General features: G+C 42.7%; 1 protein-coding gene and 1 long non-coding RNA gene across 4 annotated transcripts in view; one reads left to right on the plus strand and one right to left on the minus strand.

The window, feature by feature from the left end:
- Nucleotides 1–411: 411 nt before the first annotated feature.
- On the minus strand, nucleotides 412–25934 carry LOC308595200. 3 transcript variants are annotated; one of them, XR_014011904.1, is made up of 4 exons: nucleotides 16175–16849; nucleotides 8605–8872; nucleotides 3511–3633; nucleotides 412–640 (listed from the first exon to the last, which is right to left on the minus strand). It is a non-coding gene; the product is annotated as an uncharacterized lncRNA (long non-coding RNA). The 3 variants fall into 3 exon arrangements; XR_014011905.1 differs by lacking the exon at nucleotides 412–640 and adding an exon at nucleotides 25845–25934 and having other exon boundaries at nucleotides 3199–3633; nucleotides 16175–16236; XR_014011906.1 differs by lacking the exon at nucleotides 412–640 and having other exon boundaries at nucleotides 3199–3633.
- Nucleotides 25858–26183, plus strand: part of GABRG1 (gamma-aminobutyric acid type A receptor subunit gamma1) — a 66689-nt gene continuing 66363 nt past the window's right edge. The window contains exon 1 of the mRNA XM_081208952.1: nucleotides 25858–26181. Coding sequence (XP_081065078.1) covers nucleotides 26081–26181 — 101 coding nt within the window. The 5' untranslated portion in view covers nucleotides 25858–26080. The remainder of the gene's footprint in view (nucleotides 26182–26183) is intronic.

The raw sequence follows: 26183 nt of genomic DNA on the forward strand, positions 1-26183 counted from the left end.
TTTCTACCCTTCTCCATATGTTGTATTTGTAAACCGTGTTTTGTTTTGCAAAAATTATTCGAAGCAAGACCAGGTTTTAATTTGAGGGCACTGGTTTTTTTTATAATCTGTACTTTCCCCACTCTTTTTGAAATTTTTGTTTAGACTATCGCCTAATTGCATCCGTCATTTTTGCCAATTCAAGGTAATAAAAAAATATCTTTTGCCACTCTTTTTTTGTTGGTACTGTTTCACTTTTCCATTTTTTTGCAATTAGTATTCTTTCTGCAGATGCTGCATAAAGAATATTCTCTTATTTTCATTTGCAATGTCTGAATCTATTATGTTCAATAGAAATGCTTCTTTTTTTACAAAAAAAAAAAAATCAACTTCTCATATACTCAACCATTGCAACTTTCAGTTTTCTGGATGGGAAATTTTCAAGCCTCGGTACCCATCTCAAAAAGGGGAGGAATTTGCTTCATGGTAGGATAGAGTGGTATCTGATTAATAAGGCAGACCTGCCCATAAGTACATTTCTTGGGCTTCTTAATGGAGGATAAATATTAAGACCTCAACATTGGTAACCAACAGGCTGCATTCAATTATTTAACAAATGTGCTATCAGACAATGAAAGTGATGGTTTTTTCAAGTCTTGTACTGTATTAATAATAACAACAATACCAATTTTATTATTTGTACCTGTCCATCTGACTTGGTTGCCCCAGCCCCTCTGAGTGGCTTCCAGCATATACAAAAACTTAATAAAACATTCAACATTCAAAACTTCCCTATTGAAAATATTATGTTTTGCTTCAAGCTCCATTAATTGCCATCCAAGCAGGCAATTAGCAAGCTATTTAAGCCTGGATTCAGAACAATCTTTAATTAATAGTAATGTGCTAATACTTGTGCAAATAAACAAATCCTACAGTCTTGAATTCTCAAAATAAATATATGCCATCACCTCTCCACTCAAACTAATGATTCACTAGGGTAAGACTACTGTATAGGACAATAGTCAGGACAATATATCTCAGGACCTTTTGGCTGTATGGAGATCTTGAGCGCAGTGCTTTTTGTTTGGTACAATGTTTGGAATCTTTGTAACCCCTAGAATGCAACTAGTCCATGAATGTAACTAGTCCATGGCATATTCCTTGCTCAACAGAGAATGTTGAATCCTATCTCTCTAGGGCAGCTTCCCCCAACCTTGTGCCCTTCAGATGCTTTGGGCTACAAATCTAATCAGTCCCATCCAGCATCGCTTAGACAGCAACACTATTCTGAAATGTTGCAGGAGGAGAGTTTTGTGAGTTGTTATTTTCCCCACTACTACTTTTAGAAAAATTATAATTGTGCCATGTTTCATCTACCTTGCTAGCATGGATGGTGGCTGGAGGATTTGGGTGTGTGTAATGATATATCATAAAGTGGCGTTGTGGGTTAAACCACTGAGCCTAGGACTTGCCGATCAGAAGGTCGGCGGTTCGAATCCCCACAATGGGGTGAGCTCCCGTTGCTCGGTTCCAGCTCCTGCCAACCTAGCAGTTCAAAAGCACGTCAAAGTGCAAGTAGATAAATAGATACCACTCTGGTTTGAAGGTAAATGGCATTTCTGTGCACTGCTCTGGTTCGCCAGAAGTGGCTTAGTCATGCTGGACACATGACCCAGAAAAACTGTCTGTGGACAAAGGACAGCTCCCTCGGCCTGTAAAGCGAGATGAGTGCCGCAAACCCAGAGTTGTCTGCGTCTGGACCTAACGGTCAGGGGTCCTTTACCTTTACCTTTTAATGATATATCATAATATTTAAGATATGGAGATGTATATAACTGATGCACACACATTCCAGCACATTTATTTGGGCTGGGAGTATGTCTTTCTGAACTCAGTGGGAGAGCCAGTGTGGTGTAGTGGTTAAGAGCGGTAGACTCCTAATCTGGGGAACCGGGTTCGCGTCTCCACTCCTCCACATGTAGCTGCTGGGTGATCTTGGGCTAGTCACACTTCTCTGAAGTCTCTCAGCCCCACTCACCTCACAGAGTGTTTGTTGTGGGGGAGGAAGGGAAAGGAGAATGTTAGCCGCTTTGAGACTCCTTAAAGGGAGTGAAAGGCGGGATATCAAATCCAAACTCTTCTTCTTCTTCTTCTTCTTATTTCTGAGCAGATGTGTATAGGATTGCACTGCTATTATGCAAGCTGTTGGACTTCCAAATAGTATGTCTTATCTATGTTATATTAGCTGGAAAACCCTTTTTTTAAACATGACACTTGCATTTCTGAAATTGAAACTCTGCTTTTAATAAAATGGCTAATTTTTTTAAGCCTACAGCTTCAACCAATGGGTTTTACAGTTTTTTACATGGTATTCAAGGCTCAGCAATGATTCCATAACTTTCAACCTAAAGGAGAGTCAGAAAAGGTAGCAATGACGCTCCAGAAAAATAATGTTGAAAATATCTGGCTTTCCTAAGAAGCAAATCATTGAGATATGTGGGAAGGGAGCATGAAGGTTGCACTGCGATGTGTACTGAGAGAAGGAAGGGGAAGGAGACTTCAATTGTGTTTAAATGCCATCGTTTTATTAAAATACTCTACAAAGACCCTGAAATGCCACAACCAATGTATAGCATTCTTCTCTCTGTTTGTAAGCTAGCTACACACAAAGTCAAAAACTGAAGTATCAAGGAGAAGAGATGCACAGCTGGGTCTCTCACTGCTGGAGGGCTAAAGTACACACCTGCCTAGCGAAAGAAAGAAAGAAAGAAAGAAAGAAAGAAAGAAAGGGAAATTTGTTTGGGTGTAATACACATCAGTACAACCTGTCAAACACAGACTAACTGCCATGTATATAAAGTAAAGGTAAAGGGACGCCTGACCATAAGGTCCAGTCTTGACCGACTCTGGGGTTGCGGCGCTCATCTCGCTTTATTGGCTGAGGGAGCCGGTGTACAGCTTCCGGGTCATGTGGCCAGCATGACTAAGTCGCTTCTGGCAAACCACAGCAGTGCACAGAAGCGCCGTTTACCTTCCCACCGGAGTGGTACCTATTTATCTACTTGCACTTTGGGGCGTGCTTTCGAACTGCTAAGTTGGCAGGAGCAGGGACCGAGCAATGGGAGTTCACCCCGTCGCGGGGATTTGAACCGCCGACCTTCTGATCAGCAAGTCCTAGGTTCTGTGGTTTAACCACCCGCGTCCCCTGCCATGTATATAGACTCCTACCAAACATTCAATGAACCTCCTCCCACCTGATTCTTAGGTGGAGAATCAGGTGGGATTTTTCTTAAGTAGTCCATAGGAATGTAGGGAGAGATCCTCCTACAACAAATCCAGAGGGGGTCTCTTCAGGATAGGGTGGCCAGGTGGGGGAAAAAAATGTCAACGAGGGGCTCCTGCCCTTTAAGCAGTTGCATAGAACTGGGAATGTCAGCACATTTTGCATGACAAGCTATACCTGGCTAACATTTTCTCTTCCACAGAGCCATTGAATGTTCAGGACTTTCTCTTTTTGACCTGGTCACTCACCTTCAGGATCTGACAGCATAAGCTCCTTGACCTGGGCTTCTTACCTCCTTTGAGGCCATCGTTTCTATCCATCTCCACCTCATTCCCAACCTAGATGAGCAGGCACGGCGCCCTCAGAAGTTGCTGAAGGGCAAAGAGAGAGAAAATAAATAATTATATGCTCAAAGCTCAGACGAGGAGGGAAAGTAAAGATAAGCATTTGCTATATTTAAACAGATTATGCCTTCTAAGAAGAATTCCCAGTAGACAGACACGAGGCACCGAGCTACCAAAGTAATCTCTCATTTCGGCTTAAGGTTGGCAACCTTAAACCACATGCTTCACGTTTGTCCTACTGAAGGTTTTATAAGCTAGGGAGTAATCAAGCTAGGGACGCGGGTGGCGCTGTGGGTAAAACCTCAGCGCCTAGGACTTGCCGATTGCATGGTCGGTGGTTCGAATCCCCGCGGCAGGGTGTGCTCCTGTTGTTTGGTCCCAGCGCCTGCCAACCTAGCAGTTCAAAAGCACCCCCGGGTGCAAGTAGATAAATAGGGACCGCTTACCAGCGGGAAGGTAACGAGATGAGCGCACAACCCTAGAGTCCGTCAAGACTGGCCCGTACGGGCAGGGGTACCTTTACCTTTTTAATCAACCTAGTGGCCTCTAGATGGAAGACTACAGCTCCCATCATCCCCAGCCAGCATGGCCAATGGCCAAGGATGACAGGCATTGTCATCCAAAATGTTTGAAGAGCACCACATTAGCTGCCGCTGGTATAAGCAGCCAGAAGACTGCAAGCAAAGGTATGTAAGAATCCTTCTGAACTGCAACATGCACCTGAAAATTTCAAGGCAACCTCCTGTGATCAAACACCAAATTTAAACAGGAGCAGTGTAGGTTTTCAAAGGATGGGTGCCGAGCAGCGAGTATCACACACATACCAACTGCAGCAATACCCTTAAATAAATATGTGTAAATGCAAATGGAACCATTATACAGTGGTACCTCGGGTTAAGTACTTAATTTGTTCCAGAGGTCTGTTCTTAACCTGAAACTGTTCTTAACCTGAAGCACCACTTTAGCTAATGGGGCCTCCTGCTGCTGCCGCGCTGCCGGAGCACAATTTCTGTTCTTGTCCTGAAGCAAAGTTCTTAACCTGAGGTACTATTTCTGGGTTAGCGGAGTCTGTAACCCGAAGCGTATGTAACCTGAAGCGTATGTAACCTGAGGTACCAATGTACAGTACACTTATCAGAGATCTGGAATTGGCTGGATTTTTCTGTCAAATGTACACAGTAGCAAAGCTGGAGTTGTTTTTTGAAATGCGTAAGATGGCCTAGAGTCCACTGGTGAGAGGAGAAACATGTCACATGATAGTGAAACCAAAATCAGTATTCCTTTGAATGGTAATCAATATGTTTGAGGGGAGGGGCAAGCAGCAGCAGCAAGTGATCGTTGCCTTCATAGCCCAGATATCGGGTTCTTAGAACATCGGATCTTTGGAAACCCCAAATTATTTCTGCGCCAGCTTCCAACCTCCATCCACCCAACTCATCCAGAGGTTTCACATACACTTAACCCCATTCATACCTTGGCCAAGGCCAGGGCATTCACTTGGCATAGGCTGAGATTACTCAAAATCTACCCAGATCACAATATACCAGTTCAAACAAGTCAGCAAACAACCCACAAAGACCACAGATTCGCAGTCAGTGAAACAAACAAAACAAAATTGTTGGTTTTATTTCCAACACTTGACCTAGTAGTTGATGAAATAAGCAGTTTGGCTAAATCCTACCTGCAGAGAATCCATAACAAAAGGCACTCGCTGTCTCAGAAATAAAGAGATAAAATCAATCTACCAAGGTGTAGCATAGATTCCATATTTTGTGAACTCCAACTGAAGAAGCCTTTCACAAGACTGAGACATTCATAACATCTTACCTTTGAAACCTGTCCTAGGGGGTTCCACACAGAGGTGGAACCAAGGTCAGTCCACCATAGCAACATGTTAGGTGCATAGTTTTAGTTAGCTTTTATTGTTCCCCCTGGTCTTATAATTTATTATTGTTTTTATGTGATTTATTTAACTTAGTGCTCTGAATGCATAGAAGCATACCCTTTTGGCCCTTAGGGAAGAAGCTGGGAAGAAAGCTTGGGGGCTCTATTTAAACGAAGTCTCATACAAGACTATACATTTTATGCAATTTCTACAATTTAATACCTCCCTAACTCTCAGTGACAGTAACAAACAGATGAGAGGCCTAAAACAGTCCTTCAAGCCTGGTAGTTTATCGTGTAAGAAAGTCCTTTTTTTCTTAAAAAATGTTTAGGGGTACTCTCATTTTGACTCAAGAAAATCACCATTTTATAGCTCAAATTGGGAAAAATAAATACAGTAAAGGGACAAAAGTACAAAGATTCACAAAATGTTTAGGGGTATGCGTACCCCTGCATACCCCCAGGGGGAAAAAGAACTGGTGTCAGATAAACCTAAAAACTACTGATTAAGAAGTGTAAGTGGTTACTGAAAATAAATAAATCTATAGGCTTGAGTTTGAGAGGGCTGCTTTTGGGGTGTGTGTGTGTGTGTGTGTATGTGGTATAAATGCTGATCAAACAAGGCGTTAAGTTAAATCCTACTGGGCTGTGGGGAATCCATAGCAGAAGGCACTAGCCAAATCAGATATTTTTTAAAAAGCTTATTTTCACATTGAAATTATACATGCTCTGCTTTGGGCGGGGATCACCTAGGCAAACATTTAGATAATTAATTGGTGGGTGCCTACTGATCACTTTAGTATAAAGTGTCCACTGTTTTTCTTCCATTCTATTTGCTGCAACCCTATGCCTACTTACCTGAAAGTAAGTCCTATTTAGTTTCATACTTCGTATATATGTCTGTATATGCGTGTTTTACACAAGATGTAACATTATTCAATTCACTTTCAGTATAATAATTCATTACATTTTGACTTCCCATCCTTACATCCATGATGTTCCTGTTGTATTCCTTTATCTGCTGCCATATCTGCTGTTTATTTTCCGTTGTAGTATAACTTATATTACAATCATTTATTTACGCTCCTTCCCTTGCCTATTATTCAAATCCTGCTCATGATTTCATTTGACTATAGTTCTCAAATAGTCCCAAAAGAAACTCCACTCTTCGACAAAGTTCTCATCTTAAAACAAGACTTACTTCTGAGTAGGCACTCATAGGCTTGCACTGTAAAGAACCTAGAAGCAAATTATCCATGGCTCATTTAACATATGGATGTCATTTAATTTATTTCTGAAATATTAATCTATTTAGATTGCTTGCTTGGCTTTTCTTGAAGGCTCAGGGCAGTCTAGCAAAAGCTAGCTGTTGCAACTAAGTCCCAATGCAAGAATGGAATAAACCACAGAGCCTAGGTCCCAACAAATTCCATGAGACTTGCTCTCAATTACATGTGAATGAGATTAACTCAAGTTCTGCTGATTTCTCTCTGCTATGTGACTAGAGTTTGCTGGAATGTGACACCCAAACAGGTAGGGATTCATAAAACCACCCTGGGTTGCATCCAGATTTTGTCACGGTTAGAATACACCCACTGCAATCAACAGGCATCAAGAGAATCATGATGAACTCTAGATCCACCTCATTAACATTTCCAAATGACCAAGCTATTACAGTGGTACCTTGGGTTACATACGCTTCAGGTTACATACACTTCAGGTTACAGACTCCGCTAACCCAGAAATAGTGCTTCAGGTTAAGAACTTTGCTTCAGGATGACAACAGAAATCGTGCTCCGGCGGCGCAGCAGCAGCAGGAGGCCCCATTAGTTAAAGTGGTGCTTCAGGTTAAGAACAGTTTCAGGTTAAGAATCATAGAATCATAGAATCATAGAATCATAGAGTTGGAAGAGACCACAAGGGCCATCGAGTCCAACCCCCTGCCAAGCAGGAAACACCATCAGAGCACTCCTGACATATGGTTGTCAAGCCTCTGCTTAAAGACCTCCAAAGAAGGAGACTCCACCACACTCCCTGGCAGCAAATTCCACTGTCGAACAGCTCTTACTGTCAGGAAGTTCTTCCTAATGTTTAGGTGGAATCTTCTTTCTTGTAGTTTGGATCCATTGCTCCGTGTCCGCTTCTCTGGAGCAGCAGAAAACAACCTTTCTCCCTCCTCTATGTGACATCCTTTTATATATTTGAACATGGCTATCATATCACCCCTTAACCTCCTCTTCTCCAGGCTAAACATGCCCAGCTCCCTTAGCCTTTCCTCATAAGGCATCGTTTCCAGGCCTTTGACCATTTTGGTTGCCCTCCTCTGGACACGTTCCAGTTTGTCAGCGTCCTTCTTGAACTGTGGTGCCCAGAACTGGACACAGTACTCCAGGTGAGGTCTGACCAGAGCAGCATACAGTGGCACTATTACTTCCCTTGATCTAGATGCTATACTCCTAAGAACGGACCTCCAGAACGAATTAAGTACTTAACCTGAGGTACCACTGTATATGATAGTTGAAATGCTCTCCAGGACCTTTGAGGGTGCCAGAAAAGCCTAATGCAGGCATGGCCAAACTTGGCCCTCCAGCTGTTTTGGGACTACAACTCCCATCATCCCTAGCTAAGAGGACCAGTGGGCAGGGATGATGGGAATTGTAGTCCCAAAACATCTGGAGGGCCAAGTTTGGCCATGCCTGGCCTAACGGGTGCCAATTTTAAAAATGCAATTGACTATAGGAATAAGTGTGGGTTGGTATATGAATGAGAGGCCCTCAAGTTTGCAAGGATCAAGCTATTCTGCCTTTCGTGTCAGGCAAGCCTTTGGAGTTCATCATGTCTCTACAGATTCCACTGATAGCCGCCTGGGAGGAAGCCGCCTGCTTTAGTTCGCTGGCTGTTAATTAGCAGCACGGAGTGTTCACTTTCTATCAGACGTAACTCCCCAGTGCTTCTTAAATATTGCATGGAGTTTGAAATCATATGGAACTAAAGAGAGAGCAATTATTTCTAAGTCTGCTGGATTTACCTCCCTGCCCCCCCCACCCCACCCCAGGCCTTCCTCATAGTAACAACAAAAACATTTTCAGTTGCTTAAGTTGCAGCTTTATGTGCTTTCGGTTCTGTATCTTTGTAGAAGCTGCAAAGAGCTAAAACTGGCATGGGGGAGCCCATCTCCCTATCTGGCCATGATTCCTTCCCAGGCCATGCCCTTCATTGGCCTTCCTCTACACCATCCTCCAGTGCTTTCACCTGGCTGAGATGCCCCTTGAATTGTGGGAAATACTCTTGTTTGCCTGGGTGGAGAGGTATGCCCAAGTGTGTAGACCTCTTGACTGGAGATGGAGGAGAAATTCAGTTCAGGGCACATTTGAAGCCAAATCTGTCAAAAACCACATTTTTAAAAATAATATGTGAGCTGAAAGACAAAATTCTTTCACGCTGATCCAAATTTTGCATTGCGGTTCTCTAACTAAGAGAACCATATTTTACAAAAATGCATATATCAGGTGACATTTGTAAATCGCTTTGCAGGTTGCTGATGCTTTTACAATCAAGGAATGTATTGATTTTATGAAATAAAATTAAAATGAGTAAGTGTGCATAAAAAGAAGATATTCATGAATACGACATGCAAAGATGCATTTTTTAAGGGGAGGGTGCGTACATTACTCAAAACTGCATATAAAATATGTTTATGAAGAGATATTCACACTAAAATGTGAATATTTTCTTTTTTAAGAAAGGGTGCAAATTGCTGGAGAACATGGGGAACTTAATTTTTTATTTATTTTAATTTTAAATCCTTTATTGAAATTCATGGAGAACTTAATTTTCTTAATTGGTCAGCATAATGATCAAAATATATCTGAACTGTTGTAAGAATTTCATCTCCTATCTGACTGGCTGCACCAATCTACCTTTTTAAAAATAAATGGATTCATATGGCACAAAGAGTCACTGCCCACCCTGGTCTTTCTGGCCATGCTTTCTGTAGTGATGTGGGGTTTGTGATTTCAGCTCTCTTGACATAATATGCTGGAGACAGTTCTCTAGTAACACTTCTTTATTACAGCAAACAAGACTGAAGCCTGAGGAGGGGAGAGCTACATTTATAGGGACAGGGGACTAGCTAGAAAGGATACATTTTGGAGGGAACAATATCAGGCAATCACAGTCCTGCCTTTTGGAGGGAACCAATAAGACAGAAGATCCAAATACAGCAGCTTAAATGAACCAATAGTAGCTGTACCCTCTGGAACCAAAAGGCAATTACTTTACCCTAATGCAAATACAGACAATAATAATACAGATATAAAATCCTTTGACTCAATACACAACACTTTCTATGGTGGAAAGCACATTTACACAGACTGGCGCACCAAGCACTTCCTACAATTCTCAGATTCAATAACTACAAAGTGCCGCCCTGATCCATAGACATGAGCAGCAATCTTGTGTGCATTGCTAGCTTAAATGTAGATGTGCATAGACGAATGCACATCTTGATTCTCATCCAGACCTCATCGAAATGCCTGGATGCATCTGTTGATGTGCGCTTGGATACTGTGCCACATGCTGTCGCCTTTGACTCATCGCCCAGGATGACTACGGCTGGATCCGAGCCTGGATATCTTGCTATTATCTTGGAAGCAAGAGCCATAAGACAGTCCTACAGATGCTAAGTTGAAACTGGGTTATTGTGCACGCCCTAACACCTAGGCAGCAGTCCTTAAAGTATGGGCCGTAAATTAGGAGATTTGATTTGGAAAGAAAGATATAAAAGTAGGTCCTATGTAGGGGATGGGCAAATCTGTCCCACACTGGTTTTCCACTTGGGCATCCCGGTTCATCTGCGTGTGGATTGTTAGGATAATTCCATATGAATATTTTAAAAAACAAACCCTGTACTGTGCACGAGAAGAGTTCCGAACACACACAAAGAAAGACTTGGAAGTTGAAGTAAGGCCTTCCTCTCTCTTTTCTCGGGTATAAGCAGTGCTGGATTTACGTATAAGCTAAACAAGCTATAGCTTAGGGTCCCACTCTCTTGGGGCCCCAAAAAAATTTAAAGGAAAAAGAAACACCTGGATGTGCATTTCCAAAATATAAGATAAAAAACAAATAAAATAAAACCTACATACAGCAACAGTATTTTGTCTTGTGTAGGCTCCTATGGTGTAAGTAATGGGCCCTGCTGTGGACATAGTGTATTTTGATTTCAGTAAGGCAGGCGCAGACAAACTCAGCCCTCCAGATGTTTTAGGGCTACAACTCCCACCATCCCTAGCTAACAGGACCAGTGGTGAGGGGTGAGGAGAGTTGTAGTCCCAAAACATCTGGAGGGCCGAGTTTGCCTATGCCTGCCATAAGGCTTTGACAAAGTCCCCCATGATATTCTTGTGAGGAAGCTGGTAAAATGTAGGTTGAAGTAGGTGGATTTGTAGCTGGTTGACTGACTGACCCAAAGACTCATCAATGGTTCCTTGTCATCCTGGGGAAAAGTGACAAGTTGGGTGCCGCAGGGTTTTGTCCTGGGCCTGTTGTTGTTTAATGTCTTTATAAATGGCTTGGATGAAGAAATTGAGGGGATGCTCATCATATTTGCAGATGACACAAAACTGGGAGGGGTAGGTAATGCCACAGAAGGCAGAAAATGACCTTAACATACAGTGGTGCCCCGCAAGACGAATGCCTCGCAAGATGGAAAACTCGCTAGACGAAAGAGTTTTCCGTTTTGGAGGTGCTTCGCAAAACGAATCTCCTATGGGCTTGCTTCGCAAGAGGACAACGTCTTGCGAGTTCCTGCTGGTTTTTTCCCCTCCCCCCCTTTTTCTAAGCCGCTAAGCCGCTTATCAGCTGATCCGATCAGCAGATAAGCTGCTAAAAGCCGCTAAAAGCTGCTAATAGCGCTAATCCTCTAATCCGTCAATGGGCTTGCTTTGCAAGACGAAAAAAACCGCTAGACGAAGAGAATCACAGAACGGATTCTTTTCGTCTTGCGAGGCACCACTGTATTGGAGAACTGGGCACAAGCTAACAAAATGAATTTCAATAGGGACAAATGTAAGGTTCTGCACTTAGGCAGGAAGAACCAGATGCACAAATATAGGATGGGGAGGGGGCACCTGGTTTCCTAGCGGTACATGTGGAAAGGATCTAGGAATATTGGTGGACCACAAGCTTAACATGAGTCAACAGTGCGATGCAGCGGCAAAAAAAGCTAATGCAATTCTAGGCTGCATCAACAGAAGTAAAGTGTCCAGATCAAGGGAAGTAATAGCACCACTCTATTCTGCCTTAGAGTGGTACCATTGCTTCCCTTTATACTTCTGTTGGTGCTTGTTTTCTCCTGCTCTGGAGGGTAGGACTCAAACCAACGGCTTCAAGTTGCAAGAAAGGAGCTTCCAACTAAATATTTGGAAAAACTTTCTGACAGTAATAGCTGTTCAGCAGTGGAACAGACTCCCACGAGAGGTGATGGGCTCTCCTTCCTTGGAGGTTTTTGAACAGAGGTTGGGTGGCCATCTGTCATGGATGCTTGAGCTGAGATTCCTGACTGGATGACCTTTGGAGTCCCTTCCAGCTCTAAGATTCTATGAAAACACATTATTTTCCTCAATTCTAATTGAAGTTGCTTTGCGGGGAAATATGTAATGCAGAATTTCCTACGAAATGGCAGAATAGTTATGGTTTGTAGCTAATGTGTGTACACCGCTTCCCAAGCCAGCGATGGAAGCACACTGGATGCAGAGTAAATAGGAGTGTGTACACAGCCTCAGTAACTAGGGATGGAGGGGAAATTCAATTCAGTCTGCATTTAAAGCCATATCTTTCAAATCAACACTCTCTCAAACATTATGTGAATTGAAACATAGCTACGCTTCGTCATTCACACTTAACTCAATTTTGTGGGGCAGTTCCCCAACCAATGCTTACAAAAATTCAAATATTAAGGGAAAGGTTGCATAAAATGAAGCTATTACTGAAAATAACATGTCATAAATGCATTATATTAGGGGAAATTGAGAGACAATGGAGTCCTGTGCTAGAATACGGATAAATTTTCACTAGGGTTTTAATTGGTTTTCTGGGGTTCTTTTGCTGAAAAATGTAGAGAACTGAATTTAAGATTGTAAAGAGAGAGAGAGAGAGAAACTGAGAGAAGTGGACAGATATTTCTATCCTTACCAGTTCATGGGACAGCAGCAGGAGTCAGTTACAGTGGTACCTCGGGTTAGGTACTTAATTTGTTCTGGAGGTCCGTTCTTAACCTGAAACTGTTCTTAACCTGAAGCACCACTTTAGCTAATGGGGCCTCCTGCTGCCGCTGCACCGCCGGAGCACGATTTCTGTTCTCATCCTGAAGCAAAATTCTTAACCTGAAGCACTGTTTCTGGGTTAGCGGAGTCTGTAACCTGAAGCGTATGTAACCTGAAGCGTATGTAACCCGAGGTACCACTGTATCATGCTTATGTCGTCAGCTTCCTATAAGCATCTGGTTGATCAGTGTGAGAAACAGGATTCTAGGGCAGGTGGCTCATTGTCTGACCCAGAAGGGCTTGTCTTCTGTTCTTAAGATCACAAGCCATCCTTAGATGATACTAGAAGATTTATCAGCTGTAACTATTTATACTGGGTATATTCTGCTTTGACTAGGAAGCAACACACATACCCCACATTTGGATCTCTCATTCTGGCCCCATTATTAAATTCTCACTGGAAATACCGGGAGAACAATTTTAAAAGGAGTCATTTGCAAACCCAGTTCCACAAAGGAGCTTTAAAGGTGGAAAGCATTAAGATCTATGCCTTCAGAAATTTCCCATGTCACATTCTACTCCTGGATCAGATTAAAAAGCATAAGAGTAAGAAGTCATCACTAAGGGAGTTTGTTCTGCTGGAACCTAAAAATCCCTAAGGTACTGTAAAAAATTGCAATAGTAATATTATGGGAATGGCTAAGAAACTCAGGCTAGCACAGTGAAGTGCTATTAAGATGAATGTGCTAATGGAGAAGTCTGGTCGCTTAAATAATTTAATTTGCTAAATCAGTCTGGATTTAGTTCAGAACTTAGTTACTCGTTAAATTTTGCTTTTTCTGCAGCAGTGTTCTTTTCCTTGCAGATATTGGGCTTTAATAACCCTACTTCTTTCTTCTTAAAAGGTTTAGACTGTTGTGCACTACTGATACGCTGCAGATGGTGCTTTTCAATGCTTGCTTTATCTGCAAGGAGATTAAATCAGTTCACTGTGGTTTCACAATTCAGATGCGTAGAGCAAGCCCAATGAGGGGCCAGGGAGGATCGCAGGAGATACCACCGTATTCCAAAACCCTGCTAGGCTGGAAAAGTGTGATCTCCCTTCCTGGAGTTTCCTTGTGATTTTATGTCACAGTAATTTAATATTAAAAGGGACGCGGGTGGTGTTGTGGGTAAAACCTCAGCGCCTAGGACTTGCCGATCGCATGGTCGGCGGTTCAAATCCCCGCGGCGGGGTGCGCTCCCGTCATTCGGTCCCAGCGCCTGCCAACCTAGCAGTTCGAAAGCACCCCTGGGTGCAAGTAGATAAATAGGGACCACTTACCAGCGGGAAGGTAAACGGTGTTCCGTGTGCTGCGCTGGCTCGCCAGATGCAGCTTGTCACGCTGGCCACGTGACCCAGAAGTGTCTACGGACAGCGCTGGCTCCCGGCCTATAGAGTGAGATGAGCGCACAACCCTAGAGTCTGGCAAGACTGGCCCGTACGGGCAGGGGTACCTTTACCTTTACCTTAATTTAATATTTAAATGGATGCCTCCATAAACTATAAGTCTCTGAAATGGAAGGATGGAAAATCTGGCAATTAAATTTCAAGGAAGGAAGAAGTTGCATGCATATCAGGTGAAAATTTGCAAGAAAATTGGCTGTAGTTCAGAACCAGCGATGCTGTCTAGTAAATCATCATCAGAGACTTTCTTTTGAACTATGGGCAGACAAGGGAGATGAATCAGTGAGTGATGTGTTCACAGTTTCCCATCATGCAGGAATTTGCGGTTTCTATGCATCCCGTGGACACATCAAAGAACCAGAGATTCCCTGTTTTTACAGACTTTAATCTTTGCACACCTTTTAAAAAATAGTTTGCTGTCCAGTGCATCCATGAATAGCCATAATGACAACAACAGCATAACACCTCGGGTACAATGAGCCTTTTCAGATGTCACATTCCTGACTTAATAAACCATAGTTTACTAATAAACCATAGTTTATTAAGCTGGGAGTGGGCAGCAGGCTCCTGGGACTTGCTCCTCACCTCTTTTCCTCCTCCATTTGTGGTGAGCTTTAGTGCTTCAGTTTTGGTTTGTGCAAACCAGAGTTCCCGATTGCATCCAAAATGGGGTACTCTGGTTGAATGCCAAGTTAACTAATGAGGGTCATATTATGGTTCAAGTTACTGGACAATAAACTGACATTAAAACAGAGTTACTAATTCTGGATGTAATGTGGATATCTGGTTTACATTAAACAGAGCAGGATTGAAGCATCAAAGGGAGGGTGTGAGGGTGTTTTTTTAAAAAACAAAACATAAAACTTCTCTTGTCCCTTTATGTTTTGTTTTGTCTTGGACTATGATTCATATGCTATCATAGTAGAATGGGAGATTCTTTCCGCTGTTTACAGACTAGCATATGAGCTGCAGCCACAAATAACTCAGAGTGTGTTTCCAAACTCGGCCATTAAAATTCTGCTCTGGAGTTCTTCCTCGGCCAATCCCAGTCCTTTAGGCAGCTGGCTGATTGCAGCCCATTAGCATATGTCGGCCCAGAAGTGCCTCTTGATTGATGTCAATTGTCCGAATTATGGAGGAAACAACCACAAATCATGCCAGAGACAGAGGCTCGTCCATGGCAGGAACACACTCCCAGGTCACACCTGTTCTGCCTTTCAAGTTGACAGACACTGGCTTGAGCGGCACAGTGGGATGCAGTGAGTTCCCTAGACCCCACGGGGGAAAACTGCCAGGATTTCTGCCTCATAAATCCTGGCTTTCCCTTGCCTAAACCTCCTCGTTGCCCTCCCACCACCATTGACTCATGATGTAGCCAGAAACCCCTTCTTTTCCCTTTCTTGATCAGTGTTGTCAACGTTGACCACACAAGCCATTGGTTTGACAGATTTCCATATAATAAACTCTGTGTTCTCTATCACGCACACAATCTGTACTTCTCCGCAAAGATTTGTGGATCAGGGCCAAAGACGGTGTTTCTTGATTCAGCACCTGCAGTACCATCTGGCATTCTTGTCTTCTGGTCAAGATGTCAAAAATACTGGCTAAAAGAAGTTAATGTACTTGTCAAAGTCAATTTGGGTCTTCTTTCTTTGTCCCTTTGAATCTGTTTACTGAAGATTTGTCTTCCATGGTGTCAAGATTATTTAGATACCGTATGCCATTGATGTCTGCTGTGCACACACACAATTAAAAAGTTTGAACTCATTTTGAACATGGCAAAACTGCATAAGAATGGAATTTTAAAAATGACTTTAAAAACTTCAAATCACTAGAATTAGAAGTTAACTTTCAGATCTAACTTTCAAACCTACAAGGACATTTTCATTGATGTTATGTATACTAAGGCAGATCATAAGATCAAAATTAGAAGCTACACATTTGAAGGCTTAGCTGGTGTGATGAACAAACTCACCGTATATTAGCACAAGGTTCTTGGTTCATACTGCGCTCCTGTGTAGATGAATAGATCTGCTCCTAAAACAAAGTGACACTTAGTGAGTTTTTGTAGAGTAAGTCAGCTTGGCATCAAATAGTTATCTGTCCTCTCCAATATTCAGCCTCTCTGAACATAAGATGCCATATTGTACACATAGAAGCTATTTAAAACTTCCAGAAGAGACCTACAATTGCTGCTTTTTAAAAGGCTGTAGTGAAGGCCCTTTCCCTTCAACCCTTCAATTTTTCTACTTTCTTGGATATTCTCTTGACGCACAATGGCAAGAAGGATGGGGTCGTGCTGCCCTAAATTATGATACTTAAAATTATAACCTATTAAGGGATTGTCCCGCTTTCAATCACATATCCCGGCACATACAATGGGATTCCAATGCAAATTACTGTTATTTAAAAGAATTTACTCAAGAGTTAGTTCACATGTTAAACTGAAGAGTGGATGACATTATAGTTCATAGACATTTTAAGGAAAGTATAAGAGAGAGAGATGGGGAGGTCAGTCCTGTCACTAAATTCAATGTAAATACTTCCTATCACGTATGTTGAAGATTGCTATCCAAGGTAACAATGGACCTGTTAATAAAGCTTCACTGATATATATTGCTAAACACATAGATTAAAATGACAAATTCCTAACTGGAGGAGGAGGAGGTCAATTTTTTGGAACTGCAATTCATTGTTTCTGTATAGATCCCAGCAAAACATATGTAAGTGTACTAGGTGAAGAAAACAATGTAAATTAGGATTTTCCACCTGATGATATTTCTAGATGAAATTGGTGATTTTATTACTAAATACATTAAAATAGAATAAAATTTAACTAGAAGAGTGGGACAGTTTTGTGCTTGGCAATAAAAAATAAACATGTTTGCTCTTTACTGGGTTTCAGTTAAGGTGGTGAAAGGGGTGGGAAGAGATGCCAAATTCTAACTATCACAAGCTGACTATTGCCTGCTCACTCATCACTATCTATTTGGGATGAGTCTAGATCTCCAATGTGCCTCACTGAAGGAGTAACAAACTGTACTAGCCCACACACTGAACTCCATGTGTTTTGAAGAGGGATATTTCTGACCATTTGTCTTGTCTCCAGAAAGAACGAGTCACTATTAAACAAGTGATCCACGACTGGCCCTGATCCACAATTGAAATATTTTCAAATAAATATTTCACTGGCTATTTCATTAGGCAGTAAGTGTTAGGATTGAGCATAAGCCCAAAGGTTGTTAATATGTCAGTTCAAACAAGGAAAGGCCTATCTTCCTACAAATGTACACAATAAAACTTGTTTCTGGATAATTGTGACCAGGCCTGTTAGCCCTATTATCTATTTCTTCAAAGGCCAAACAAGTTGGTTCTGCATAAAGTTCTACAAATAATGCATTTTCTTGGAGCTTTCCAAAGCAAGGAGCTCTCCCTTCCTGAACCACAATTTGTAGTCAAGAACAAACCTTGGCTACAAATTGTGGCTAAGGAGGAGACAGCTTAACTGCGATCCCAAGTTGAGATGCCATGCCACTCTGAGCCAAAGCATGCTTACAAGCCAATGTACCACCCAGATTCTGTGCTGGTGGGAACAGGACAAACTAGAAGACAGATTTAGCTTTCTTTCTCAATAAATGAGCATAACCCATATCTAAGTCAGGAAAGGTTTTTCGTTTTTAGCTGCTTGAGGTAGGGGAAGGCAGTGTGGTGTAGTGGTTAAGAGTGGTAGACTCGTAATCTGGTGAACTGGGTTCGCTTCCCCACTCCTCCACATGCATCTGCTGGGTGACCTTGGGCTAGTCACACTTCTCTGAAGTCTCTCAGCCCCACTCACAGCACAGTGTTTGTTGTGGGGGAGGAAGGGAAAAGGAGATTGTTAGCCGCTTTGAGACTCCTTAGGGTAGTGATAAAGTGGGATATCAAATCCAAACTCTTCTTCCCCTTCTTCTTTTGTGTGGGGACACACAAACATTCTGCCCTCTAGGTTTTCCTCCAATGAAGTGTACCTTAGGAGTTTTTCTCCCCCTACTTGTGATCCATTTGGTATAGTCTATTTGGATATCTAGTCCATTTGAGAAGAAAATCCTGTTCAATTAAAGGAGGTTGAACTGAAATATTTTCAGGTAGAATTGTAGAGTTGGGAGGGTAGTCTAGTCCAATCACCTGTGATGCTGGAGTCTTCTGCCCAGTGTGGGGTTTGAACTCGCAACCCTGCGATTAAGAGTCTGATGCTGTACCAACTGAGCTATTCCAGTCAGATAATTTAATGATTCCAGCATTCCTAAATATTACTTTGAAAAACCACTGATTGTTTAAATACAGGATAAAGAGATATTTTTAATACGTATATAAAAAAAACCTTATTGTCCTATAAAGTTGGTCTTAAAGAAATTACTGGACAATCATACTGTTAGTAGCTGCACATAAAGCATTACACTGGATTACTGAACTGTACTTGAACAAATGAAGAGGAAGAAGAGGAAAGTTTAGCTTTGAGCTAACGGAGCTAAAGGGCACGGAAAACAGACTATGAAAGCCTAATTTTTCATTTCTGCTGTTGTATCAGGGTGAAAAATAAGCGAAACAATTGCATTCTACCAAATAGTCAATATGTCTGCTATTAAAAAAATTGTATAAAGCTCTTATTTCCTACAGTTAAATACCATTTTAATTAAGATGTCATTGATTAGCTGCCTCGATTGCTTACATTACTCATTAACATGATTACTAGCAGCACGACTACGGCAACACTTAAAAATTAAATGAAGGAGGTAATCCTTAGCGTGGAAGTGCTTCTTTTCTTTTTGTTTTCAAGAAGCACTCGAGGCCAAACTTTTAATAGCAATGAATTGCACCTTTCCTGCTTGCTCCATGTGCCTGAACACCAGAAGCCAATGACGTGTGCAGAAAGATGTTCCCTCCATGAGTAGAGTTCATGTCTGCAGGAGTGAGGCCGTATCTCTTGCCTCTGACGACTTGCTCCAAGCAGTATGCACCCCTACACCTGCATGCTCAGAGCAGGTGTTTGCAAAGGGGTGGCTCTGTGTGGGCAGCTGCTCACACCACTAGTAGCAGTCCATTGCAGACTCTCAACACACAGGTGTCGAGAACGGGGTCTGTGATGGATATGGCAATGTGGATGGGACCAGGAGGTTCTGCCCTACCACACCCTTCTCAATTCAGCACATGCATGAACAGCGCCTTTTATTTTTTTAAGGGTATAAGCCAGGGGTTGGCAACCTAAGGCCCTTGGGCCACAAGCGGCCCACAGGGGTCATTTTACTGGCCCACAAGCTGCTCCTGAACTGTAGAGATCTAAACTCTTCCCAAATAGATAATGATGAGTGAGCAGGCAATAGTCAGCTTGTGATAGTTAGAATTTGGCATTTCTTTCCACCCCTTTTACCACCTTAACTGAAACCCAGTAAAGAGCAAACATGTTTCTTTTTTTATCTCCAATTTCTAATTGTATGCTAAACCGAGGTGCAAAAATAGCCTTAAGTTGCACAGCACTCTCTCTCTGTGTGTGTGTGTGTGTGTGCCAGCATTCAAACCATGGCGTGAATCCCAATCTTCTCACCACTGAAATCTAAGCCCTAGCAATAAGACTACAGTTTGTAGAAAAATCTTCACATTAAATAAGGGAGGATCTGAATATCTGTACAAGAATAACAACATCAGAAGCATTCTTGACTCACATTGATTTTAAGCACATTTAAGATTCAGGACAAGACTTCTACAAAAGTTGTTGAAGACTGTATTTAGTCCCCTTTTATGACTCATCAGCCAAACAAAGTGGTTTCTGGCATAAGTGTTGCTGTTGGTTGACTCAAGGTGCAATTTCCACCTGGCAGTTACATTCTGGAATTTTTATTTTTATTTTTTTACATTTAAGGTTTCTCTCCAAAGAAGAAAGGAACTGTGTCATAATTTTAAAAATGGCACCCTCTGAGAAGTTCCAAGACATGTCTGTATTAGGCAAGCAGGGATTCTGTTGCTTCTCTTTTCTATCTATTCTCACAAATAACAGATTTCTACTGCATCTGAAATTTGCTTTGTGAATACACCATCCCCAAAAGAGCACTGTGTGAAACAAATTTAAGATACATGCTGCAGATACTTATGTGTGCATAGTGATCACAGTGAAGAACCACATGCAAGTTTCACAGAGTTCCCTGCATCAGAATAATTTTTGCTGTAGGAGAATGATAATGTCCTTACAGGAACAATAAAAAAACCATTTCACTCACCTGGCATGTTGTGCATTCTTGAAACTGTAACCATGCTATCTTTAAAATACATTTATGGAAGGCTTTCTAAACTTTTGTTATACAAAAGTAATAAAAAGCCAGTCTTGTTGCCTACTTGTGATAAAGCTTGCTGCTAGCAAAAACAACCATTTTTACAGACTCAAACAATCTTTGTTAAGTGTAACCATTTGCAGATGTTTAGTAACTAGAGAAGTACAAAATGATACTTTTAGAAATGCTTATTTTGAGAGAGACTACATTAAATAAGTGTACTAAACAAAGTTTCGCTTGTCAAAATATACAATTTGAAATGCATATATATATATATATATGAGCTAAGAACTGCATTGAAACATTTGGGAAACACAATAGCCATTGGAGAATTTCCAAATCGGTAATGGATAGTGTTGTGCTGTGAAGGTACACACCTGATCTCCTAACAGCTTATATACTTATAAACCTATCTGTATACCGCAATATCATAAAAAATATATCACAGTGATTTTCAGCAACATAAAAACATAAAACCAGACAGTAAAACCATAAAGTTACAAACAAGTTAAAAGCAATACAATAAAACATCAGTAAGCAATTGTAGAGGAGTGGTCTTAATTGCCTGCATAAGCCTTTCATTTTATTTGTTATATTTCTATGCTGCTTTTCACTCACAAAAATCACAAAGCAACTCACAAACAACATAGTAGAACACCTCTTTTTTAAATAATATTTATTAATTTTACAACAGTTTAAACACAACACTACAAAAAAAAGAAACAAGAAAAGAAAAAAAGAAAAGAAAAAAACAACAACACAACACAGTACAGAAACACTACAAAACACTAACACATAAGATTGCAGACCAGTTTCTATCACAATTCACAAAGAGCAAATTCTTCAGCGTCCCTACTGGGAAGACCAAGCCACCTGGAATGAGGTCTGGGGTGCATCTCTTTCTCAGTCTGTTGATTGTTGCCATGACATGTCCTCCCAAAATGATTGCAAAAGCTATGGAAGTTTTTGTGTATATTGCAACTGAAATGTGATTGACAATGAAGTTTCCAAAACAGTGTCTGAACACAGGATTAAGAGAAATGGCTCAAAAAACAATGTAGCTCCTTTGAAGGTTGAGAGAGAGAATTTTACTAAAGAGATAAAATGAGAAGGAATATCTCAGCAGGACAGCCAGTGAGAATACCTTCATACATGTGCTCATTCTGAGACCAACTAGATACTCTTGGTGGTGAAATTTACTTCCAACCCTTTGGACTTGAAAGTGTATTTGCAAGCTCACCCTAAACAGACAGCAAAGGATGTGTCATTCTGCTTCATACAAGAGGGTTGGTGAACTGCAGTCATCTTTGTGTTGTGACTAATCGAGCTACCAGCAAAAGCACAACTCTGTGGCCCATGCAGAACTTCCTGGACGCAAGGATTAGGCACCCTGCAAACTGAAAAGTTTCCGGCTACTATAAACGTGTTGTGGTGGCTCCTGCCAGATTTTCTCCATCCCCATAGCAACAGCCGAGTCTCAAAAAGCTTCAGCGGTATGCTGCTCATTAACATTGCTTCAGAGATTGGGTTGGGTACCAATCTGCCCATCACTGGTGCATTCAGTTGTGAGCATGTGAGATTAAAGCCAGGGAAGGTGGATTAGTTGGCATAAGCCATTTAAAGCAGAAATTCAAGTGTCTTTTATGGGAAGTGTATATTACACAAATCTAAAGGGGTAAAGTGCCTTAGAGCCTGCCAGAAATAATAAGCTCTAAGAGGTGGCCTCCAGCATTAAGATAATATATCTACTGTGCCCTGGTGAGTGGCTAGGTTTGCTACTGGGCCAAAATAACACATGCTGTCCTCCCCCCAATGGCTTGCTGCCAAATTTTATTGACACAATATTACACTTTTTGCATTTGTAGGTTGTTAAGAAGGAGGACTCAATGATACCTCCTGAATACCAAATGTGAGCCTCTTGTTACTGATCCTTGCTACTGCAATGTCAATACAGTAAAGGTAAACAGTTAAATCCAGTCAAAGGTGATTATGGGGTGCGGCGCTCATCTCGCTTCAGGCCGAGGGAGCTGGCGTTTTTCCATAGACAGCTTTCTGGGTCATGTGGCCAGCATGACTAAACCGTTTCTGGCACAATGGGACACTGTGACGAGAGGCAGAGCGCATGGAAACACCATTTACCTTCCCGTCACAGCGGTACCAATTTATCTACTTGCACTGGTGTGCTTTTGAACTGCTAGGTTGGCAGATTCAACGGGAGCTCACCCCGTCACACAGATTCGAACCGCGACCTTACGATTAGCAAGCCCAAGAGGCTCAGTGGCTTAGACCACAGCGCCACTCACTCCCTTTTAATGTCAGTATGATATTATAGTTTGTGATATTTCACTGCATCAGTATTAAACACCCATCCTAATCATGTTACATCTGAGGACAGAGCTTCAACATTGCTAGAGAGAAGTATTTGACTCAGTTTGCCTGTATGGCAAGAGCTGCCAGGTCTCAAACAGGAAAGCATGCACATCTCTGCAGCTGGAGCATCTTCCTGGACAGCTTACCTGGGGTAGCCCACCCAAGTTGTCCATTGGACCCTCCTGTACATGAAGTACTATGAAAGGAGGTCCTGCTTAAGTTAGGTCGTACCTGCACAACCATGTCTTCCTGGCTCAAGTGCATTCCTGTGGGTTCTTTTGATTGCTGATTGGCCCTGACTTTTGCTTTGTCCTCAGCCCTGACTTCGGGCTTGCTCCCCAGCTCCAATTCCTTGGTTCACCTCCTGGCTCCTGATTCATCTCAGATAACTGTCGACAACCCATCCCTGACATCATGACAGTGATGGAACATGTAAGCGTTCACATTATTCTGAGCTCTTATCCCCGTAGAACTTAAAAAGAAGTCATCTTCCAATTCTACATGAAACTAATTTACTTGTAAATGAACATAGATCTAGTCATATAGATGTATTCCGGCCTGTATGCATGCAGTAGTGCATTAAAATTACTCTTGTGAATTCATCCTACCAATAAGTACATGAAGGATTGCAGCATGCACTTTACAGCACAATTCCATTCTGTAATAATGTTCGCTGGAGCTCTTTAGGGGTCCATTTCATCACATCTTAGCATCCTCTATCATTGTACCTTGGAAATATGCCATCAATGGGCACCTAAGACTCTTTACCAGAAATTTGAGTATATTATATGCTGTGTAGGAAAGGGAATCTTTGCTCATAGATGTTCATGTGCAGGTATGACCTCACCATGTACTGCTGAAAGTAAATATGAGAACAGACACTTGGTGCAGCAGTAGCAAATACCCCACTGCCACCGTTTGTCAAATACTCACAATCCCTTTTGCCCTGTAATATTGCAGCAGGCACTGTGGAGCTTAACATTTAGCCACTGCATACAAAGTTCAGCTGAAAAACCCTAAAGGGAACAGGTAAGTATTGTAGGCACGGCAGTTAGTAACCCAAAGAGATGGAGCCCTAGAAGCACACTGCAAGTGAGAGGGGCTGAGGCAAAGCACCACTCCCATTTACGGCTGTTCCCTTCCCTCTCTTTTTTGTAATTCACCCCTCACATCTGTTTAGCTAAAGGCAACCCATTACAGCTGTTAACTGGTGCTCATAACTACCTTTGTCTCCCAGCTTTCCACAGGCAGCAGTCCAGTAGATACAGCAGCAACCTTGTCGGTACCATACAGACCAGAAGTCAGGCCCACATACTGACCACCACTGCCACCTACAATTCAGAGAGATTGCCAGCTGTTCTGTCCTTGTTCCTTGGCAAACCTAATGGAGCAAGAAAGGGACATAACACCCACACGCCGCACTCTGCCAAGTGCTTCCAAGGGCACAGGCACCACAGGCACCCTTCCAAGACTGTAGAGTTGGCAACCTCATCTGCACATTTTTCTTTCTGGATCCGGCTGCTCTCCGATTCTGTTCAAATTCACCTTGTTTTCCATTGCAGCTGAGTCTTTATGTGGGCCTGAGATAAAGAGCCCTGCGTCCCATTGTTCACCAGAGCTGCCTTCAGGATATGTCCTACACTGGAAAGGGGGTCCAAAGCGGGAAACAGCTCCACTCACCACCATCAAAGGATCGGTCCCTCATCTACATTCTCTAGCACAAGAAGAGCAGGCTCTATAGTGCAAAAGAGCCACGGGGAATCACAATGAGCTGGGCTAGGAAGGTGAAGTAGAGTGATGGGTTTGTGCCTCCATCACTATGCCAAAAATTTTCCATTTAGCCCCATGCAAAGCATGCTCCGAATGTCTTGGTAGAACCATGGACCAAAGGTTTTATTTTATAAAGAAACTATTTTTGTTCCTCTCCTACCTAGACTTTGCACAGAAGTCTTCAGGTGTGTCCTAGCCAAACCTATTTTAAAAACCTATTTGGTTTCAGTGGAAGTGATGGACATAGGAGCCAACTCCTAGGGGCCGAGGTTCTTTCAGCCCCCCCCCCCAAAATATTTGAGGGGGCCAGGCCTTCTCAAAATTTGATGGGCATCTTGTGATCAGTTTTGAGGGCTTGCCTCCCTCCCATTATTTTATTCAAATTGGCACCCTTGAGATGGAGTATTAGGTATAGCGAATAGCGGCAGTATTAATTAATACTGAATACAACCATGTGACCTTGCATATCTAGGGTGTAGAATAAAGAATTAGAATACAGATATTGAGGGAGGGGGGTAAGGAACTGAAATAAAGCCTTAGTAGCTACATGTTTGCATCTGCAGTTCACTTTCTTCTCCTTTCGTTAAAATGTGTTTTCCCCTTTGATTAAAATCTGTGTTTTCCTACAACCACTGGGCTTGGAAACTTTAAAGGGGGGAAATGGTGGGGGTGGGGGAGACAGAGAAATGAATCTGTTGTGTGGTGGAAAGAAATCTCTTGATCAAGCAAGGAACGCAGGATTAGCTGCATAAGAATTTGCTTCAGCCGAGACCCCTTTTCGGAGCTTGGCAACGCAGATCCAGAGAGAGAAACTCTCCCGCCACTTTTCCTGAGGGGAGGTTTTCCCCTTCGCTCTTTCCTGTGAGAGTTTTGCTGGAAAGAGAATATCCCTAGGAAGCACACACACACACCCCCAATTCTAAAAAGTTGGAGGAGGAAGCAACTCCCCAGTTTACACGAATAACCTCCAACTTTCCTCCACAAGCAGAAAGCCCGGAGCCCTTCCCAGCAGCAGCCCCGCTCCCTATTATTGCAGCAGCCCGCCAATTTCTCCTCTCTCCCCTCAGCCCCGCTTTCGAACGGAAAGCAAACCCCGCCCCCGGGCCGGCTTGATTGGTGCGCTCGATCATTTATGGCGCGAGCTGGAGCGCCGATTGGCCAGTCACGCCTTGACGGCTCCTCCGCTCCCGGACCCGCGGCTACCTGTTTGCTGAGGGGTTTCTCGCGCTCTCCTTAACTGCTGCCGCCGCCGCTACTACAACTATTATCGCGAAAGCAGCGGCGGCTGCAGCAGCAGCCGGAGGGCAAGTGGCGGCGGCGGCGGCGCTGGTGTTGTGCTGCTGCTGCTGCTGCCATTTGCGAAGTGGAGACGGGAGTCTGCGGACCCGGCGCGCCAGCAGCAGCAGCAGTGGCAGCTGGACCCAGAGCGCCGAGCGCGCATGGAGCCGGAGTTGGGTGCCTGCTTCCCTTCGCGTCCGTGGAGCCCCCGCGGCGGCGCGAGGCTCCTGCTGCTGCTCTTGACGGTGCGTCTGGGCAGCTGGT

Source organism: Podarcis bocagei, assembly GCF_964188305.1.
Source record: "Podarcis bocagei genome assembly, chromosome: 9".
NCBI classification, from domain to species: domain Eukaryota; kingdom Metazoa; phylum Chordata; class Lepidosauria; order Squamata; family Lacertidae; genus Podarcis; species Podarcis bocagei.